Here is a 21,122-nt window from a genome sequence, read left to right on the forward strand (position 1 = left end):
AGTACCTCTGTTTTGATTTGAACAGCCTTACAAATGCCATGTCATCATAATAATGAATTGCATTTAGGATTCATATGCTGCCTTCCCGTATTTGAAGCAAGAAAAAAAAAAAAATCTTTGTGTGTCTCTAAATTAAGTGTTACAGATTATGCCTCTTCAGACATACAGAAGTTATTAATATCATGCAACAACTCACTTACCATAAAAGGGTTACTAGATACTCCAACAGCTGCAACTTGTCCAAAAGGAGTTACTACAGGCTTTGCTTGTCCAAATGCAGCAAAACCTGCTCCTTGGAAAGATAAGTGAAAAATATTAATACTAGTAAACTATCTTCAGAGAGTTCTTTGCTGCAGCTCCCACACAAAAATAAGTGGAAGCTTGGACTGCACAATCAGGAGGACTGAACCTACTTAAACACTATCAGTAATGTAAATGTAAAAAATATGGCTCAGCTTTGTTTGTTTTATTTTCAACTGTTCAGAACTAATCAATTTCCAGTTTCTACACATGCGCTTTTTTCAATATTATTTTATCATTTAAATTTAGGGAAAAAGTACTTTCCAATTTTCTCTTGCCTGTGTTCTATTAAGTTAGAGAGTGTTATAATCTGTTGCAGACACTCCAAAAATGAAGACAAAACAATCCTTCTTGCATAAAAGCCCTCTAAGCCTGGGAATACTTATAATTTTAGTATCGGATTATGGTAAACTTTCAGTTATGTCACTGCACACAGCCAAGTCAGAAAGCTCAACTACAGAGCCAAAACAGAGTGTTGGAAACCCTCATCAATATTATTACCAAGTTCATATAGAAATAAATACACACCCGTTATTGTTAACTTACAGACAGATCATTTTCTCCATGTTTCTGATTTAAACAAGATTATTTAAAACATATAGACCTACCATTTGGCTGCTGAGCAAAAGCAGTCTGTTGAGGGAAAGCTGCCTGGGTTGGGAACGTGGGCTGCTGGAAGTTGCCACTAAAACTAGTAGGAAGACTGTAGGAGGCAGGAGTTCCAAATCCTGCAGGCATGCTCATGGATGCAGTACCAAATGTTGCTGCTGGTAGGCAAAAAATAACATCCAATTATTTGTAAGAAATTACTTTTTTCATGAGACAAATTACTATAATGCCATCTTAAGAAAAGTCTCCTAATGCCTCAGTGACCATACAAAAATTAGGTTCAACTTCTACAGCCACTGAACTGATTTGTTAGCTTGGATCACCACCAAATAGGTGCATAATTTACTTTTGCACTTTAAAAATTAATGCAATCATTTAAAATTTACTAGATCTAGCACATTCAGATATGCTTTCCGAAAAGGAAATTATTTTTTGTGTTTTCTACGTTATCATATAACTCCCCCAGAGACTTCTGGTAGAAGTCTGTACACATCAGAAGCAAGCACTTTCAGGCAGCATAAGCCCCTCTGTTTTTCTCGTTCTGAGAAAAGCATGAAAGGATCTTCCTACTTTAAGCTGCATTACAGGAAGTCAAAAGTCATAAGGGATACATGCATCCCCTCTCTCTTCATCCCATCCTTAATGTCACTTTAAAGGAAATTTTCACCATGCACATTATTTGCACACAAAGTTCCTATTGCAAACGCTCTTACTGTTGACATAAGACTTAAAACAAAAAAAACCCCAAACTTTTCATCTGATTCTCTGCTGAACATTTCAAGTAAAGAACACACAGCTCATATGCTATTCCACATGCCTTCATCAAATAAACAGGAGCACATCAAGTGCAAAAACGTAGTAACAAAACCATTATTCAGTCTTTTGGGAGTTATTCTTGAAAGGAGAAGCATATAGAAATTATTTTGGTACAAATACAGACACCACACATTTTATTCTAGCTAAACATCAGACCGGACTTCTCTTTTGAAATGTTACAAGTTAGATTTTATGGAAGCTCAACTGTTAAAAAAAATAATATATTTAATGAATATAGCTTAATTATCAGTTGAAAAATTTACCCCAAAAGTATTCAAGGGCAAGACATTATACATACATAAACTGCTGACAAAGTACACGCAAAACTAATGTACTAACATTGTTCTCAAGTTACAGATAGCAGAGAAGCTATTCAACAGGAAAACTTGCTAAAACAGCAAACAAAAGCACAACAAAATGAGCAGTGACTTGGGATATCCCAAAAGGCATCAAGCTACTGTTGGTAGAAACTTCAAGAGTCACTCAACTTGTTAGCATTATATTGTGACCATAGAGGATATCAATAATGGTTTTGTTTTAGTTGCTTAATAGGTTGCCTATGTATGCTCTTCTCTCCCTTTGCCCACACCCACTCCATTTTAAAACACAGAAAGTCTTCCGAAATTCTACTTGCAGAGAACCAGATAGCTATCAATAAGCTTTTACAAGCAAGAACAATTAGCCACAAGAAACTTGATACCAAATGTGGCCACCTACCAAAATGAGCCTGAGGAAATATGTGAGAGTGCATTGCTCCCGAGAGGCCTTATGGAAGCCACAAAGAGACCAGACAATGTCAAATCATTTATACACTCTTGAACAGTCATTTCTTAGTTATATATCTATATATAAAAATATACACACATATATGTACGAAACAATTTGTCCATAGCATGAGTAGCAATAGACTAAGCTAAGAAAACCATTAGAAACAAATGCTACAAAACAGATCTCCTATATAATAAATAGCAAAGTTCATGCAGAAAGAAAGCTTAAGCATAAAAGGACAAGCTACAGGTTTACACCTTACACTGAAAGGGGTAGAATATTATCTTTACTTATTATCTCTGTTACCTAGCACATAACATCAGTATAGCTGCCAAAGGTTTGGAACCTCTGCAAGCCAAGGAGAGCAGTTTAGAGGGCGGAAGGATAGAGTTGCCATATTCAAACAAATTTAGCTAAAGTGGCTACAAGTTCTTGATGATCCGAAATAGCACAATTAGGAACGAGATTAAAATAAGGAAAAAGATATTTTGGGCATTAAATAGCTGAATAAGTTTAAGTGCATAATATATCAAAAGGGACTGAAAACAGAATTGAGAGTTCATAATCACAATTAGCAGAGGACATGAATTTGATCAATTCAGTTTTAACTCAGCCTGATCAGTTTAATTAAATCTACCTAAAACTTTGAGCAACGCACAACTCAATGTTAAAATGCATACATCAGCAGATTTAAGTCTGTGGAGGTCTGCTTAATAGATAGAAGTGCCAACATTTAGCAGTGCCTTTGGAGAGGAAAATTAGCATAATCTAACAGTCATCTAAATCCAAGTTCAGCATTTTAAAGAAAAGTACAAGTTTGCTTTTTAAAAAGTGATTAAGTTTTTGTCTGTGTAATTATGATTCTACAGAATCCTCCCCCAGAAAATTAATGTAAATCATGAGTGTAAAGATTATATTTAAACATATGCTTTACTGTTACAAAAGAGAAAAATAAAGGACACCACCAATGTACTGAATAAGAGGACTGGTGAGGAGCTAACAGCCCCAAAGCCTTGTCTTTCCTGGTTCTAGCCCCAGCTCTTTGGTTTTGAGGGCTTTCAAGACTTTGAAATAAATAAAGAAAAAAACCAAGTGTACCAGCTTAGCAGCAGGGCTTTCAAGATCCCTGATTTCAGGGCAACCTGCAATGAAGCATGCTTCAAAGCCAAGGTTATAGTCTTGGAAGGTACCCAACTGGTAATACACAGACTACAAATAGCTTGGGTAGTATTAGACGATCTTCAACAGATCATTTTGACGTTTTTCATGGCCACCATTTGAAATCCTACGATTGGGACAGAAACAGGAAACTAATGTCCTCAGCTCAATAAAAACATCACTTATTTCCCCCCCCCCCCCCCAAAAAAAAAGTTAAAGTTGATTTCTGCAGCCTATTCATAAATATTCATATACATTGAACACACGCACACACAACATGTCAAATAGACTAGAGACAGATAATACAGAAAACCTTTAAGGAACAAATTACACACTATGAAAAAAAAAAGAATCAATGCAAGTCTTCAAAGAAAGTTTCTCAAACACTCAGGTGTTTTTTCCTAACCTGTTGCTCCTCGGCTATTGGTCTGGAATGGATTTGTTGAAGGTGCCACTGGGGCAACAGGGGCAGCTACAAATGGATTTGTGGAAGGTGTTGCTGAAAGAATAAAAACATCTTATTTAATAAATTCTTTTAAAAATAGCCAATCTGACTCACATTATGTATATGCAGCTTTAACACAGACACATAAATATCTAAAATTACATGAAAAATTAGGCATTGATAATAAAATGCTTAACTTGAACCGCATAACAGTGCTTTTTTGGCATCCTTTAGTAACTTTAATATCACTAGTGTCAAAGTATAGCACTATCAACTAAAAATTTGTAAGATGTTTCCTTACAGTCCACAAAAGGTGTTAGTAACACTTATATACCTCCAAATGGAGCAGGCACACTCGAAGATGCAGGCTGTGTCTGTGCAGTAGCAGCCACAGGTACTGTTCCAAAAGCATTGCTGAAAATAATTCATACATTCAGTGAAGTCAGAATTGCTTATTTAACAATTAAATACAACTTACAATTATTGTTGGCATGTAAAAGAATAGAAAAGGAATGCTTATGTGCAGTTTGCAAACTGCAATATAATTCATTAATGCCAGGAATTGAGCCCCTGATGTCAGGGTCAGGGACTGTAACTAGTGCTGAGCAATGAGAAGTCCTCTCCACCAACAGCAGGAGAAAGAATATTGAACAGAAGCCATCAGCATAAAGGTTGCAAAGCAGAATCTTTAGGAGCACTTGCAATACCAAGCAAAGCTATAACAGGCATTTGGTATTTATTACTTTAATGATCTAAAAAAGAAGTGGTTGGCACTATTTACATTACAAATACCTATTTTTTTTTTTTTTTTTGCCAGGGATGATGCTATGATTTTCAGTATGCGTGCAAATATTCTGTACAGTAAAGTGTTACCATCTAACAGGTTTAGCATGTAATGACTAGAAAGACACAGAGAACGTTCTGCTGATAGGAAGTATTCTTAATTTTATCTTATAATATCCTATCAGACAGTACTGCTATTATTTAAAACAAAGAATGCAGTTTCAGTAGTATCTCTAAACTCATTCAACATTTCCCCATTTAGATAAGAAATAAAACCAGATCGAGAAACAGCTTTGAGCTACTTTTCTGCGTATTGCTGAAGTCAATGTAGAAAGTCAGCTACTTCCAAAAAAGTACCTGCTAACGTTACTGGTGGACGTATATGCATTACTAGAGGTTGCTGTGGAGCTGAACACGCTGTCTAATTCTGCTAGAGCCGCATACTTGTCTGAAGATGCACTTGGCTGATTGGGGGCTGACAATGCAGGACCTGCTGATGCCGACACTACTGTACTGAAGCCACTTCCTTGCTCATTACCACCTAGAAAGAAAGAAACCTGCTTAGAAGTGATGAAGATGGTTTCACTTTCTGCACTGCCAATGTTGAGAACTAAATAAAAGTTCATGGACAGTGTAATTTTCAGACTTAAAAATTAGATGTGCACTAGGGCATACAGGAAAAAAAAAAATGTTCAACAAGCCATTAGCTATTAGCAAAGTGTCATGCTTCTAAAGATATTCGGCAGCTCCAGAGAGCTTCTGGTTTCCCTGGAAAATGACTCGATACTACTGTCATTTTCAACTAGAAAATTTAACAACATACATACCCTCAAATTATCCATTTCAGAACAAAGCTCTACATTACAAACCAACACAAGTTTTTATACACCATTTGAGAAGAAAAAAGTTACAGAATAACTACTTTTTTTCTCCTTAACTTACAACTAAATCCAAGTATCACTGCTACTAGTTTATAAAAAACTAAAGCCAAATCTTTTTGTGGCAGAGAGGTGGAAAAGCTACTCTGGCAGTTCTCTGCAACAACTGTAGCTCTTCATTCAAGAGCCTTCACTATAGGTTTCAGCACAAACATAAAAAATATATTTTTATATATTTTCATTATTGCAGTAATAATTATTTAGATAGTTCCACTTAAGAGTTATTCATCTTGATAGCAAGTAGGTTCCCAAAAAGCAGTCTTCTGATGACATCCATTTGGTGTTAGTCTTAAAACTTACATCTTGCACATTAAGGGTACATTGATGTGAAATTCTACTGATAACTTAAAGAAAGGATATTTTGAAATATGGTTACTATTTCAACATGCACAGCCATCCTTGTGGTAAGTATACACATGTAGAATAAGCACATCAAAGAATAAAGTTTAATACCTTGCCCTGCGCTGAAGATATTATCTAAATTAGCAAGAGCTGCATATTTGTCAGCTGACTGGAGATTTGGTTTATTCACTGCAGCTTTACTGGCTGCAGTTGCTGTTGTGTTGCTCTGGGAAGCACTGAAGGCTCCAAAATCAGCACTGGAGGATTTGGGGAAGTTATCAAAGTGAGCAAAGTTAGCATTCACTGATCCAGCACTTCCACCTGTAACAAATTAAGTTAAACATGATCAACACTCTAAAGTTAGAGAAAGTCTCTCCAACTGTAACTGATGGCACAATAATCCCACCTCTTTGTGGGAATACGAGGCAACATGTTCCCCCACCCCATCCCACATGTTTAAGACCCTTTTCCATTTCCTTCAAAGTTACATTGGGTCATCAGAAAAAAATAATTTTTTATATTTTTCAGTCTGCAGATATCAGTGACAAAAAACCCCCAAGCTTCAACAGCTTAAATCACAGTCATAATTTGATCTTGAAAAACTTTACGCTATTTATTTTATTAGCTGTTAAAGTAATTTCAACAATAATATTTTGCTAGAAAAATAAGTATTTGTCGGAATCTTTAATATTCAAAATACAGAAGCTTCCTTTTCCTGTTGTACATGTCTAATGAATAGGCTACTATTTGCATTTACTTAATGGTACAATGTTTAACCATTTCAGATGTCAGTCATCGTTCTAAGCAAAAAAAGTGCCTAGAATTCCAAAAGTAGTATGATTCCATGCCAAGGTTTAGAGAGATAGTTTGGTTCTCTGTTCTCAAATTTTTAGACTACATCCAATCAGGAAAGAGGTGAAGGGGAAGACACAACACAGCTCTTTTCATACCAAATCTCCACTGACGTCAGATACACATAAATCCATTTTTAAAATCTGACTTAGGTCCACACAACTGAACTTTAGTCCAAATATGAAACCATGAACTTCCGTCTCTTCAGTGTCCAGACAATTTAAATCTAGGCAGGTCACATACTTAAATTTGAACGAGTTGTTCCATTAAGTGTATCGCATTTTACAACAGTTGGTTGAGGATTCCACTCATACCACAGAACACGCAACTTTCTAACAACATAATCAAGAAGTTAAAACATATGCAACAGTAGGAATGAAAATGCTATACTACAATGGCATAAAAAGAAGCAAGCTGAGTTTTCCACTGTGTGGAACTTACTGTGTACAGCCTGGAGAGGAAAAGCTGAAGTAAATTCACCAAAACTGCAGCTAGATGAAAGCGTTCTGAACGCTGGACAGCCAGAAATTGTGTGTGGGTTAAAAAGTTAACATAAGAGGGGAGAAAGAAAATTTGAAAAAAAGTTTAAAACGACACCACACTCAAAAGAAAAAAAAAAAGGAAAAGAAAGTCAGTCAGCCAAAGATCTAGACAAACAGCAAGTGTAAGCTCAAGCAGAAGTTCTAAGGCATGATCAAATTAAAGGAAAGCAAAATAAATCTTAGCAATAAGCTCTACACATGAAGTCAAACATACTGAAGTGTGTGCATATGTTGTACACACACACCGACAGACACTTTTTTTTTGTTACTGTGATGTGCTTTTGGGTCTACTGAAACACTTTTCTTACAAGATAAAGAGTCAATTCAATATTTATCAAAAACAGTATGGTTTACTCTTTTCATAGTTGTTTCAGGTGTAGAGCTAACAAACACATAATGCCATAAATCAGAATTCTGAGTAGCATCAGGAAAGAAAAAAAAGAAAATCAAAACCAAACAGAAGGAATTAATTTTGAGTTTCCCCAGAGCTTCAGATGGCTTGATTGCATTAAAGCAGGCAGATGCAAGAAAAACTCAAGTACCTTCCAACATAAAGGTAAGGATTATTTCAATTAAGTATTAATCAAAAGTGCTAGGAGTTCTACCTGTATTTTGGGGCTGAAAAGAAGACTGACTTGCTGTGGGGAAACCTCCAAAATTACTCGAGCCACTAGACTGTCCAAATGCATCAAAGTTTGCAAAACCTGCATTTGCAGAGTTCTGCGCTGTAAATTGCAAAGGAACAAAACATGTTAATGAATATGGGAAATAAACACAAAAACAGATGTATTAACTGAATTCGTGGTCATGACAACCTCCAAGGGTTATGTCCTACCTTGTAATTTCTTTTTACATGAAAAAATTATACATGATATTCTACAACTGAAAGTTGTCTTTGAACAAGCTTTCACAAATCACCTTCACAGAGCTGTACCAGCTAATGCTACTGCTCACAACTGCACGACCTGACGAAGTCCAGTTCAGCTTAACCCTAGAGTGTTTGCAGTGGTGGCTGGTCAGGGAAAAACAGCCAGAAAGTACAGAATACCAGAGGCATACCTGTAGAACCCAAACCTGGTATCATTCTGAATGGTAATTTCCAAAACTAGAATTTGTGGACTAACTGAATATTTCTTTGGGAATAAAAATTAGAAAGTATTCTTGTAACATACTGACAATTTGAATTCCTCATATACAAAGTGCTTCTTCCTTGGGTGAATTTAGTTTGGCACCACTTGAATAGTTTTGGCTAGGTTTATAAATTCATTTCACTGGAAAATTCAGTTTTTAAAAAACTAAATCAGAGTACAGAAATATGGAAAATCAATACCAACGTCAAGAAGATAGCAATCATAGAGTGCATCCACAAAATAAAATCCAAGGAAATCTCAAATAGAATTTCAGTTTTCGCCTTCCTTTCGTGCCATACTATAGGAGAAAATAAAAGTTAACACCCATCTAATTTCAAACAGCTGGACATTCAAGCATCTATAGATTCAACAGGAATTGCGTGCCTAACTGATAAGTTCCACAGAAAGTTTTAAACACTGTTATAAGCAAGGAGTACGGGGAAAAAATGTTCTTAATCATTGCAAAATGCAAAACAAACCCATATATACAGGTAACGAGTTACTATCTAAAGAAAGCCCACAAAACACATTCTAGAATAACGGATGCAATACATTATACTTTTGGGTCAGGATTTGTTTATTCTGGAGGGATTTTGCAGATTAAGTATATGCAAAACCAGTAAATTACAAGGGATACTGGGAGAGAGGGTGAGGTTTGACTCTACTTAAATGTGCATGCGTATTGGGTTTACATGGCATGGTTTTGGTAGCAGGGGGCTGCAGGGGTGGCCCTTCTGAGAAGAGATCAGAAGCTGCCCCCATTTCTGATGGCCAGTTTCAGCCAGTTCCAAAACAGACCTGCTGCTGCCCAAAGCTGAGCCCATCAGCAACACTGGTGGCACCTCTGTGGTACCATATTTAAGACAGGGTAAAAACACTGTGCAGCAACTATGAGAGAGACGAGTGAGAAAAATGCAAGATAAACAACCTTGCAGACAACAAGGTCAGTGAAGAGGGAGGGGCAGGATATGCTCCAAGCACTGGAGCAGAGATTCCCTCACAGCCCATGGAGAAGACCATGATGAAGAAGGTTGTCCCCCTGCAGCCCATGGAATACCACAGTGGAACAGATATCCACACTGCAGCCTGTGGAGGACCCCACACCCGGCAGAGATGCCCTGAAGGAAGCTGGAGCTTGTGGAAAGTCCATGCTGGAACGGGCTCCTGGCAGGAGCTGTGGCTAATGGAGAGGAGCCCATGCAGGAGCAGGTTTTCTGGCAGGAGCTGTGATCCTGTGTGGGGGGCCATGCTGGAAGGACTGCAACGCACGGGATAGACCCATGCTGGAGCAGTTCTTGAGGAACTGTAGCCCAGGGGAAAGGCCTGCATTGAAGAAGTTTGTGACAGACTGTATCCCACTGCACGGGAGGGACCCCACAATGGAGCACAGGAACAGCATGAGGAGGAAGCAATGGCAGAGATGAAGTGTTATGAACTGACTGCAACCCCCTGCACCGCTCAGGGGAAGGAGGTAGAAGAGTCAGAAGTGAAACTGAGCCTGGAAAGAAAGGGTGAAGGTGGTTATAGTTTTGTTTTTATTTCTCACTATCCTACTCTATTATTCATTGACAATAAATTAAGCTAATCTTCCCCAAGTTGACTCTGTTTTGCCAGTGACAGTAACTGGTGAGTGATCTCCCTGTCCTTATCTTGACTCACAAGCTTTTTCATCATATTTTCTCCCCCCATCCTGCTGAGGAGAGGGAGTGAGAATGCATCTTGGTGGGCACCTGGTGGCCAGCCAAGGTCAACCCACCACAGCATGAGAGTCAACAAGCAAGGAAAAAAAAAAAACCATCAAGGAGAGAACAAGGTCTTGGGAAAGTTCTGTCCTAAAATTTTCACCCTTAAAGTGTGCAAGGAGAAAAAGTTGACACAGAGGAAAAATTGGTTCCATTATTATACCATCTGTATTGGTTCAAACAGCATTCTACAGACTTCAACTCTAAATTCCACAGTTTGGGTTTTTTGTTTGTTTTGGTTTTAAACCATTAGCTTTTTAAGAGGAATAGATTAAGAATTCAATTGCACCTTCCTTTAAAATTAAAGTAACACTTGCTTTCATCCTGATGCATCAATTGGATAGGGGCTACTTGGAGACTGATGTTTAGTTGACCAAATAGGATTAAATACATAAATGTCACTCCTAGAATTGTGACAAAATTTTTCATTTTAACCAGTCATACAAACAGAATACAATGTCGAGAATCTTAAATGGAATATCTTTTGGGTCTAAATTAAAAACTGGAACATATTACATTACAGGCCACTTTTAACAATTTTATTGCATCAGCTGACACAAAGTATGATTTGCAAGTGGGCCCACGTTAAAACAGTAGAGCTGTAAAGATTCTTCTGCAGAGCATTCAGATGTTAATCTTGCTTTATTTTATGTGGTAAAGTTTAAACCTATGTAAAAGTGGCACAAAGGTGAAGACCAGGTAAGACTTGTACTTCCCTGTACCTTAACAATATGTAGATTGGGAGTTCCAAAATTCAGTTCTCCACAGAGAAACCCAAGAACAACCCTAAGCAAGTTAAGGAACTGCAGTGGATTGCAGATTGGCATAGATTTATAACTGCTGTTGTGACTGCAGATCAACGAGGCAGTAAAAAGCTAGCTGGCTAAGCTAGCTCAAGTATGACAGCACCAGTCATGGCAATGTAAGCTGCCCCTACAATCTTTGCATAGTTTCTTCTGTGAGGTTTGCACTGCCTAGTGCGAAATAAAGACATGAAACATTGCAAAAAAGAAAAAAACCCTAAAGTCCACAAATAAACTACAAAACTGAAAATAATTCTCTAGAAGACAATAACTATGTCTTACTATTTTATTTCTTCTGGGCAAAGCCTCTTCTCCCTTGTTACCCATAATAGAGTTGTGCTGTGTCACTATGCCTTTTTAAAATCTTTTGTGCAGGTCTTCCATTCCATTAGTCTATACAAAGTCTACATACCAAATATTTATCTTTTTGTTGCTATTACCAGTCTGTAAACTACAGACAGAGAACAGTTATCTACCATCATCTTCAAAATCTCATTTTTCAGAAGTTATGGAACTTTATAAATTAAATACAGACAGTAAACGTAAGGTCAGCATGCTTCCCCTTCAACATGCAACAACATCCCAAGCCAACTTAGTACATTAGCAAACTCAGAAAAAAGGAACGTATCACAAGTTGCACTTCCTGCATAATTTTCAAGCTTTACATCTACACTTTACAGATCACAGCACAAGTTTATTAATAGAGAATCATAGAATCATTAAGGTTGGAAAAGACCCTTAAGATCAAGTCCAACCATTAACCTATCACTGCCAAGTCCATCACTAAACCACCAGAGATGGAGACTCAACCACTTCCCTGGGCAGCCTGGTCCAATGCCTGACTACCCTTTCAGTGAAGAAGTTTTTCCTAATATCCAACCTAAACTTCCCCCGGTGCAGCTTGAGGCCATTTCCTCTCGTCCTATCACTTGTTACTTGGGAGAAAAGACTGACCCCCACCTCGCTACAACCTCTTTTCAGGTAGCTGTAGAGAGCAATAAGGTCTCCCCTCAGCCTCCTCTTCTCCAGACTGAACAACCCCAGCTCCATCAGCTGCTTCTCATAAGACTTGTTCTCTAGACCCTTCACCAACTTCGTTGCCCTTCTTTGAACACGCTCCAGCACCTCGATGTCCTTCTTGTAGTGAGGGGCTCAAAACTGAACACAGTACTCAAGGTGCGGCCTCACCAATGCCGAGTACAGGGGCACTATCACCTCCCTGGTCCTGCTGGCCACACTGTTCCTGATGCAAGCCAGGATGCCATTGGCCTTCTTGGCCACCTGAGCACGCTGCTGGCTTGTGTTCAGGCGGCTGTCAGCCAACACCACCAGGTCCTTTTCTGTCAGGCAGCTCTCCAGCCACTCCTCCCCAAGCCTGTAGTGTTGCATGGGGTTGTTGTGACCCAAGTGCAGGACCCGGCACCGAGCCTTGTTGAACCTCATACAGTTGGCCCCGGCCCAACGATCCAGCCTGTCCAGGTCCCTCTGCAGGGCCTACGTACCCTCCAGCAGATCCACACTTCCACCCATATTTTCCTATCAGCTGCTGCACTGAGTTGTGCCTTAACTGCAGAAACAGTTACTTATACTGGAAGACCTTAAATTTGCTGGTGCTCTTCAGTGACTTTAGTTAACCAGAGTGTACATGAAGGGAAAGAGAAAAGTCCATCCCCTGTAGGTATAGCGAAAACCAAGCCCTAAAACAAGAACACTGGACCATAAACTTCAAGAAAGTAGTGCTGGACTAAGTGCAAATTCTTCCATTCTCTGCTGTAGCATGTGATTACTAGCAAAAATTACATGTTTATACAGCTCCTTAAATGAGTATTTAAAACTCCTTTTTGCCAAAGCTGGCGGACTGATCAAGCCTCCTTGTGTTCTGAAGGGAAGAGTCTGTAACATTTCATTATTAGTTTCAGTTAACACTACCCTGTGGTTACTGCAGGCAGAACAGCCTTACAACTGTTTTTTACTCTAGCAAGTCAGAAAACACCTTTAGATAAATCAGTCTGCAATACACATTCAGCTATCGCATGCTCAGAACTACATTTTTGTCTTAAAAACTGATTTACCCGCCCTGAAACTGTTTTGAATTCTAAAACTTGTGGAAATGTATCATGGGAATGACCACAATGGTTAATTATTGAAACAGAAAACTGGTCAGTACAGCTGAGTATTCATCTCAATTTTGATTTTCAGCACTTAGTTCAACCAGAAATTAACAGAGTCTTCCTTAAGATTACATTTATTCTGGAGCGTTCATACTGCTTTTTATCCTTTTAAAATCACCCAGCAGAGATGCAGTGGAATTTTACTGAGATTTGGAACACAGTATTGAAATATTGCTTTACTGGAATTTTCATCTCCTGAAACCCACAAAGAGTAATTAAGTGTATATAAATATAGAATCATTCAGCAACAAGTTTGGAAAGAATAAGTTATCAGAAAGAATTAAATACCCGCAGCCTCTTCAGTAATGCTGTACAACACTGGCCAGTTAGCACAAGTTCTCCTAGTTAAAAATACCTCCAAAGAGATGATTAACATGAAATCTTATGTTAAGGATTTTACAAAATACACTGCAACAGCAGTTCTTATTCTGTATTACTGAATTCAGCCAACTATTTCACAACATTTGTTTTTGAAAGTTAACTTTCAGAAAGCCTTGATGCTTTGCTCAGTTCCTCAGGTATGCCTTAAGTCCTCTCAATCACACTTCCTCTCAGCTGTTAACAATTTCAGGACTGATTTGCAAGAAATCTCTCATTCTTGTTGGCTTAGCAGCATCACAGTTTCTCTCAGAAAGACTAGATGAAAAGCCCATTCAGACAAGGCAGGCAAAGGTACTTTCCCACAATTACAATGCAAGTTAGCAACAACATACTTCAGTGACCACAGAATCGACTGTTTCTTTAGGATAGACTTCTATGGCTCAAGATCTTTGGCTGAAAATAAACCCTGAGGGCTCAATATATTTTACTGAAGTAATTCTTTAAGAATTCAAAGCCTACCCCCATCCTCAGTCAACACATATGCTCAAAGCTTGTTTATTCCTCCTGAAATTACAGAATACTACTCACATGGGTAGTATTCAGTTTTCAAATAGATACACACACAAAAGAGGAGGTCATTCTTTAAACTGAGGAAGCCTTTGTTTTTCTTTTAAAAAATTGACAGTTATTGTCAATGCATTTGAACTCCTTTAAAGTCTCTATATCTGCTTTCTTTCCGTGAATGCTCTTCCTAATAATTTTCAGAAAGAAAACTGAATGTCTAATACCAGGTTCTCCCTACATTCTGTTACTCATCCTCTCACTCTCTCTCCCCTGAAGAATTTAAAGTTCTAGTAGTAGGCAGAAACAGTCTAATCATACATATCATAGAAAATAGCTATAGCAACTCCCACTTCAAAAAGCAGGATTATCAGCCTTTATGTCCTCAACCTTTCTTTATAAAAAGATCTAAAGGAAATCTTGAGCAATACAACATTCTCAATGCACAAAAATTACATATACCTCATGAACAAGTTTAGACTAAAGTCTCCAAAAACTGAAACTAGATTTTAAATGTATAAAAGGGATACACTGCTCAGAATACTTACCTGTATGACTGTTGAAGTGTGCAAAATTAGCAAAATTTGCTGTAGCAGTTGACTGAGGAGGAGCAGCCGCAAAGATATCTGAGCCAAGGTCACTGAGGAGGTCAAATTGTTTCTTTTCTTGTTGCTGCTGTCCTTGAGATCGAACTACAACAGGAGACTACAAACAACATTTCAGTTAGCTAATACATAAAAGCTGATATTTTACCAAATTGATTTTTGCAAAATACTAGGATAGACTAGAAATATTTCTTTAACAAGCCATTTATTCCTGAAGTTTAAGATGCTGTATATGGCACAGACCCTCCCCCCCATAGTATGAGCAAGACAATCTATTTATGCTACTATGGTGCCTTTTAAAGGAATTCTGCAGCAGATTTCTATGGATTAATAGGACCTAGAAGAATAAAGTAGCAGCATATAAGCAACTTCAAAATTATGTATTTAAAACCGCAAATACTGTACAAATACAAGCAATAAAACTTTATTTTACAAGTTGGAAAATAGTTATTCACTGCATTCTGAAAAAATCTTTAGAATTCAGTATAGGGAGAGAAAAAGTGAAGGATTTCATAACAAGGCTGCAAGCCACAAATTTCTACTGTTTGAGTCTTAAGAGGTATATTTGAGAGTTGCCTGTATCCTAAAGGTATAACAGGTTTTCAAAAAACTGTCTTCCCTCCAAAATTTAAGTACATAGTGTTGTTTGGCTTTACATAGCAGCATACAGACACTCCCTGAAAGCCACTTGATAAAGACAGTTACAGAATGCATAGCAAGTAATAATGAACATGCATGCTTTTCATCAACATATTCACTACTCATCTCATTGTTAACAGTATCAGCCATTTTATTGTTTTCAAATAAAAAACAACCACAAAAATATATATCACATTAGGTTCAAACTTTAGAGATATTTAAGCAAAAGATAATCAGAATTAACTTGTCAATCACACTGGAAAATTCTGCTTACTGAAAATAACCATTACAAAAAATTAATTTGGTCAATAGAAACAAGCTTAATTTAGAACCTGATCTGCAAACACCTGTATACTTCAATACATAAAATAAAGTTGTCTTTAGTGATCATATTATTCTTGTGCCACTAAAAAAAGAACTGTTCAGCAGTACTTTTCCTCTGTGCTCTTCAGCTCTGTCATTACTCACTTGGCTAGGTGTGCCCTTGTTTAAGTGCAGTGTGGGTGCAGCTTCTCCCAAGAGGGATTTGAGTGGCTTCACCTCAGGTGTGCTGCTTGTACTACTAGCAGAAGACCCCGATATGGATGCATGGACTGATGCCACCACCTTTGCCTGCTCCGGAGGAACATACCTACATTCAAAAAAGAGCAATGTTTTTTACAAGCTTAACATGAAAACTTCTGCTCAACATTCATAAAACTCAAGTGTGAGAACTGGTAGATCCCAGCTTTGCTATTTTAACCACTGACCCTGTAACAAATTCTACCAGTAGTTTGCAAAACAGGCATTATTTAAATATGCCAGATATTTTTTTAAAAAATGGACTGGAATTCCAAGTCATCAATATTTTATAGCACTTATTTAATAGAAACCACACGTCTTCCACCTCCTAATAAAAGCCTGCAAAACCCTTACTTTACACTGTTGTTGACATCCCCTTAAGCCATTTCTGTTTCATCAATATGAACTACACATTGAGAAACTTCTTTAAATAGTTTGTCTTCTCTGTTTCCTGTAGGAGCTCTGAATAAAGTCCAGAAATCATTTTACTTTACAGAACTGTGCAATCTAGTCCAAAGAGCACACAAGAAGGAAAGCACACTCGAGAATATGAGGATAACGGTCCATCTTCACTTCTCCTCATAGAGGCAATCTTTATAATTGTAAAGCTATCTTACCATCTTTTCTTTTCATATTTTTCCTGTAGAAATTCCTTTACTTTCTGTGGATCCCTGAAGTCTGGAATTGCTGATGATCTATCATCAAATAGGCCTAGCCAAATCTGTTTGCACACCTTATAAAAAAAGAAACATACCACAGATTAATCAGAGAAAATATCTTAATTCAAAACCTATTTAAGTTTACAATTGTTAATACATCAAACCATTAAAAAGTGTGTGGCTGCACATTTTTCGTTCCAGACTGAGCTGCTTTAACAACTGACTGGTGCACCATGTACTGGTCTAAATACTTAATGTTGAAAGACCATCTGTCACAGCAGGGCAAGCAAATCTTAGCATCCAATTTCACCAAACACTGCTTTTACAAAGTATTTGTAGTATGTACTTATGAAGGGGCAAAGCACCTGATTTCTACTTGTGATCTTTAAGACTCTTCTCCTTCACCTAATTCTACACATTCCCATACCTGTACTTCAGGGTTTAAACTGTTTCAACAGATTCCATACGCCATAAGCCCCAGATGGTAGCTTTTAAAGGATCTGAGGTTTAGTGTTTATACTTTTAATTACTATTTGACCATAGAAACTTTTATTTTAAACAGCCTTTCTTACCATGACGCAGTTTCTATGGTATCCTATACGTTTAATTTGAGGGAGGGTATGAGAGAAGGTGGAAAAGTACTATTGCTCTGCTTTAGTTTTCTAATTTTAGTTGTGAGTGTGCAAAAGTTGAAGCAATTGCAAAATTCTCAGCATGTTCAGCTTCAATTCCTGACCAAAACAAGAGAAAAGGTGACTGTTCTCAAAACTAAACAAGACACTGGAGTTGTCACACTTAAAATGTTTTCTTTAGGCACTTAAGACTACTCTGCAAATAACCTGAATATGCACCCAAATGATATACCAAACATTAGCTACCCTCTAAAAACAGACTCTGCCATTTTAGAACAAGTTTCTTCCAGAGAAGTGGAGTCAAAAAAGCTTTGTTTTTATGACGCATACTCTTTCTTCACACACCCTTTCCAAAATAGTCCTGACCATCCCTCTTACATGCCCCCTACAAATGTTGCCGTCTATCCCTGCAATAGTGTCAGGTTTTCAGCATTGTCCCCACGACCTTCTGAGGAAGCACATGCTCTGACAAGCAAGAGCGGCACAAACCGATTGCCCTGACAGTTGTCAAATCAAGGAAGAAGCTGTGATACTTCCACTACCTCATCTTCCCCAGAGACGTTTTCTTCTTTACACAGCCAGCTAACTTCACCAAAATTGTAGCAACTTAGCATCTTCAGGAATGCTAGTTGTCAAATGTGATAAATCTTATAGGTCATTTCAAAGCTTGCTCAAGATTAGACAGACAGCGTAAGTATGTATTTCATACTTGATGTCTCAATTTTATATAGCCTGCTTGCATGTCCAACACTCCACAGTCCTTATTGTCATCTACTGGATAGAGATAAACAACAACAATGGGAAACAGATCTAATGATCAAAGGATAGCTCTAAATTAGTGATTTAAATACTCATCTAAAAATAAGATCAGTAGTTCCTACTTCAAATAAACTCAGCTATTCAGCATTCATTCAGGAGTTGTACTCCACAAAAGGGTTAAGTTCAATGCATTGATTTGAGTTTGCAAATTTAAACAGTCATTATTTGCAGTATGGTAGTAGATGAAATGAAACTGAAGGTATTTAATGGTTCTTCATACAAAGTTAGAAGATATAAACTTAGTAAAAAAAAAAAAAATCACAAGTCTGTTCTAAAATAATAGCCAATAGCATGAAGTGCTATTTTAATAGCAGCAATCTTTCACGTTAGCACTATAAATTTTGTCAGCAAGAGTAAAGTCAGAACATTTTATGGGTATAGCTTTAAATATCTGCAGTGGATAGTCTGATGTGGGCCAGCAGTAGTATTTCTATGCTTAGATTTGTGAGTATAACTGTACCAAATAGTAGTCATATGATTTCTAGGAAGAAGAGAAGTCCTGTTTATGGCTAGGTTACAGAACACCTGGAAGCAGGAGTTGGTGGTGTCCGAATCTACATAGTCCCATTCCACCCTGCCCTCCCCACCGCAACTTCAGTATTGGGATGAACATCAGGAAACACTGAAGAAATGAAAAAGTTGTGCCTAACTTCAGAGGAACAGAAAGACAAGTGTTAGAACAGCCCCTACTTGATCCCGCACCTACCAGAGTAACACTCAGGGCTGTACCATGATGATCAGTTTGCATCCAGCCTAAGATGTGCTACTGAATGAAAGAGGAGGTCCTCTTCCCCACCCATATCAGGCCATTAAATTACTCCCCCTTCCAGTCCTACCACCCAAAACAAGTCAGATCAAAGAAACTCATCACAATTACCATGTCACTAGTACCACTGAAACCTGTACTCAGATCAACTCACAGCAACAGTCAAGCCACAATCCAGTTTTTCACCCTTCTCCCTCCCAGTTTTCTGCTTCTTCTTCACCCTGAAGTGCACAAGCATTCGGGGGGGGGGGGGGGGGGGGCAACACCCAAACAAAACAAAGCTCCATGTCAAATAGTCTCAACCCTTCCTGATCACTCCAGGCAATTTCTAGGACGAATCAGAAAACAAGATCCCATGTGACTTTGGATCATTTACCAGCTATGCAGCTATAGTAGACAACAGTTCTATGAATATGGAAACATGTGTGCGGAGGACTGTGCTGTCCAAACACATTGTTGGTTTAAAATGGTGCAAGCTTCTTAAAGGGGTCAATTCTTGCATTGCAATTTTTGCAAACCTTCAGAAAGCAGGGTTCCAAAAGCGTTTCCTGAAGCAACTAATTTCTTCTAAATACTTAACACAAAAGCATTAACAACTGAAATATGCCTTAAGTCACTATTATAACTTATTTAATTAAACCTGCCAGGCACTCTTTATTGGTTCTCTGTTAGAGGTAGCAGAAAGAACAGTATTACTAATGGGCAACACACAACCACCAAGCAAAAGAACCTAGACTTAGTCGCACATGCTTCAGCAAGAAGTTCTCATTTTAACAGAGTTTGACAGCAGTAGCTATACAAACACAGGTTAAAACATTTACTTTACCACACCAGAAATGCAAATTAAATCTCACGTAAGTTTCTTTACCTAAAGAGTTCTCAGAGAAAGTACAATTTCTTAGAAGTCTTAAATATAGACAAGTCCTTTAGAAAGCCAAATTTTAAAGCTTTAATATCACACAAGAAAGTTAAAAGGCACAGTTTTGTCTATTTCTGTATGAAGTACAACACAATGCTTTGAACATCAGCAGCCACTGCAAGCAAGCATTCAGAACACAATAAAAGGCCCGTTGTCTTTCCTTGTTTGCTGGTGACCTGTATGTTCTTTCTAGCTATACTTTTGTTACTATCATCTGACTTGACAGGGATCCACAATACTGCATTGATTAAGCTTCAAGCAAGCCATAATACACAATTTTCAGTTATCTACAAAAAAGAAAATGGTAGTGTGCTGTGCAATACTATAGGATAAAATCAAAATTGGAAATTAAAAAATATTGTCAGAGACAGAACTCACATCATCATACAATTGGTTTTTGAAACAGTTCTTTCCATAGTCTTAAAAGTCACTAACAGTACTGAATCTTGTGCAAAGAAAAGTTTGCTGTGAGAAATGTGAATATTTTTACTGATCAGGCCACCACATTTTTTATTTCAAAGCTATTTAAAAGTCACTCTTATGATAAAGATCAAGGAAATTTACGCCATAGATCTTGCTGTTGAGTTACAGTGTGGAATGATCACTCAGCATTTATGTCTTTAGTATCCTGATTATTCCTCACTAATCACAGCTTTTAAACCCACTATCTGAATTTGACAGCACTTGAGATACTAAAAGATTAATTGTAACAAAAAAAAAATAGTGGAAATGTAGAAAAGTCAGATTGGCAACTTTAATTGCCAATACTTTAACATAAGCTTCAGTTCTATGTTCTGTCTAGCCTGACAGCTGCCTATGCAGGACACTGGAACTAATTAGCACACAGTTATTCACAGCATGTGCTGACTCTTGCACAGCCATTACTTGCAGGACACGGGGAAAAGAAGTGCAAAAAGGCAGTAAAGGGCATATAAATCTGCACAAAACCAAGCTTTAAGCGACCAGTCGCTGTACTAAACACAAAGTTTTCTTCTTAGTTTTCTAGTACAAATTTACTATTAGAGGGGAAAAAAAACCCAAGGAAGTAATTTTCAAAAGAAGCAAAAATTCAGAACAATGTATGCTTTGAGAAATTTGGACTTGATATGCCAAAGAGCACGTATTTCAAAACACCTCTCTACTCTACCTACTCCATACATAGATCAGACTTGCAGAGCTGATTCAGAAAATGGTACTGCCCAAGTTTCATGATACATTTTAAGCTTCATTTTAACAGAATT

The 21,122-nt window shown here is 37.7% G+C and overlaps 1 protein-coding gene across 10 annotated transcripts in view; it reads right to left on the bottom strand.

Moving 5' to 3' along the window:
* AGFG1 (ArfGAP with FG repeats 1) overlaps nt 1–21,122 on the bottom strand; it is a 37,844-nt gene that overhangs the window by 907 nt on the left and 15,815 nt on the right. For 2 of the 10 annotated variants that reach the window (XM_087739477.1, XM_087739485.1), the window contains exons 3-14: nt 16,704–16,819; nt 15,994–16,156; nt 14,830–14,986; nt 8,159–8,278; nt 7,453–7,524; nt 6,271–6,480; nt 5,237–5,420; nt 4,431–4,510; nt 4,058–4,150; nt 2,443–2,490; nt 909–1,067; nt 201–292 (exon numbers count right to left, since the gene is read on the bottom strand). In XM_087739477.1, coding sequence (XP_087595603.1) covers nt 201–292; nt 909–1,067; nt 2,443–2,490; nt 4,058–4,150; nt 4,431–4,510; nt 5,237–5,420; nt 6,271–6,480; nt 7,453–7,524; nt 8,159–8,278; nt 14,830–14,986; nt 15,994–16,156; nt 16,704–16,819 — 1,494 coding nt within the window. The remainder of the gene's footprint in view (nt 1–200; nt 293–908; nt 1,068–2,442; nt 2,491–4,057; nt 4,151–4,430; nt 4,511–5,236; nt 5,421–6,270; nt 6,481–7,452; nt 7,525–8,158; nt 8,279–14,829; nt 14,987–15,993; nt 16,157–16,703; nt 16,820–21,122) is intronic. The other 8 variants (XM_087739478.1, XM_087739480.1, XM_087739481.1 and 5 more) reach the window with 8 other exon arrangements.

The sequence above is a fragment of the Nipponia nippon genome, unplaced genomic scaffold (assembly GCF_047370975.1).
Source record: "Nipponia nippon isolate SJK-2023a ecotype South Korea unplaced genomic scaffold, ASM4737097v1 scaffold_7, whole genome shotgun sequence".
NCBI classification, from domain to species: Eukaryota; Metazoa; Chordata; class Aves; order Pelecaniformes; family Threskiornithidae; genus Nipponia; species Nipponia nippon.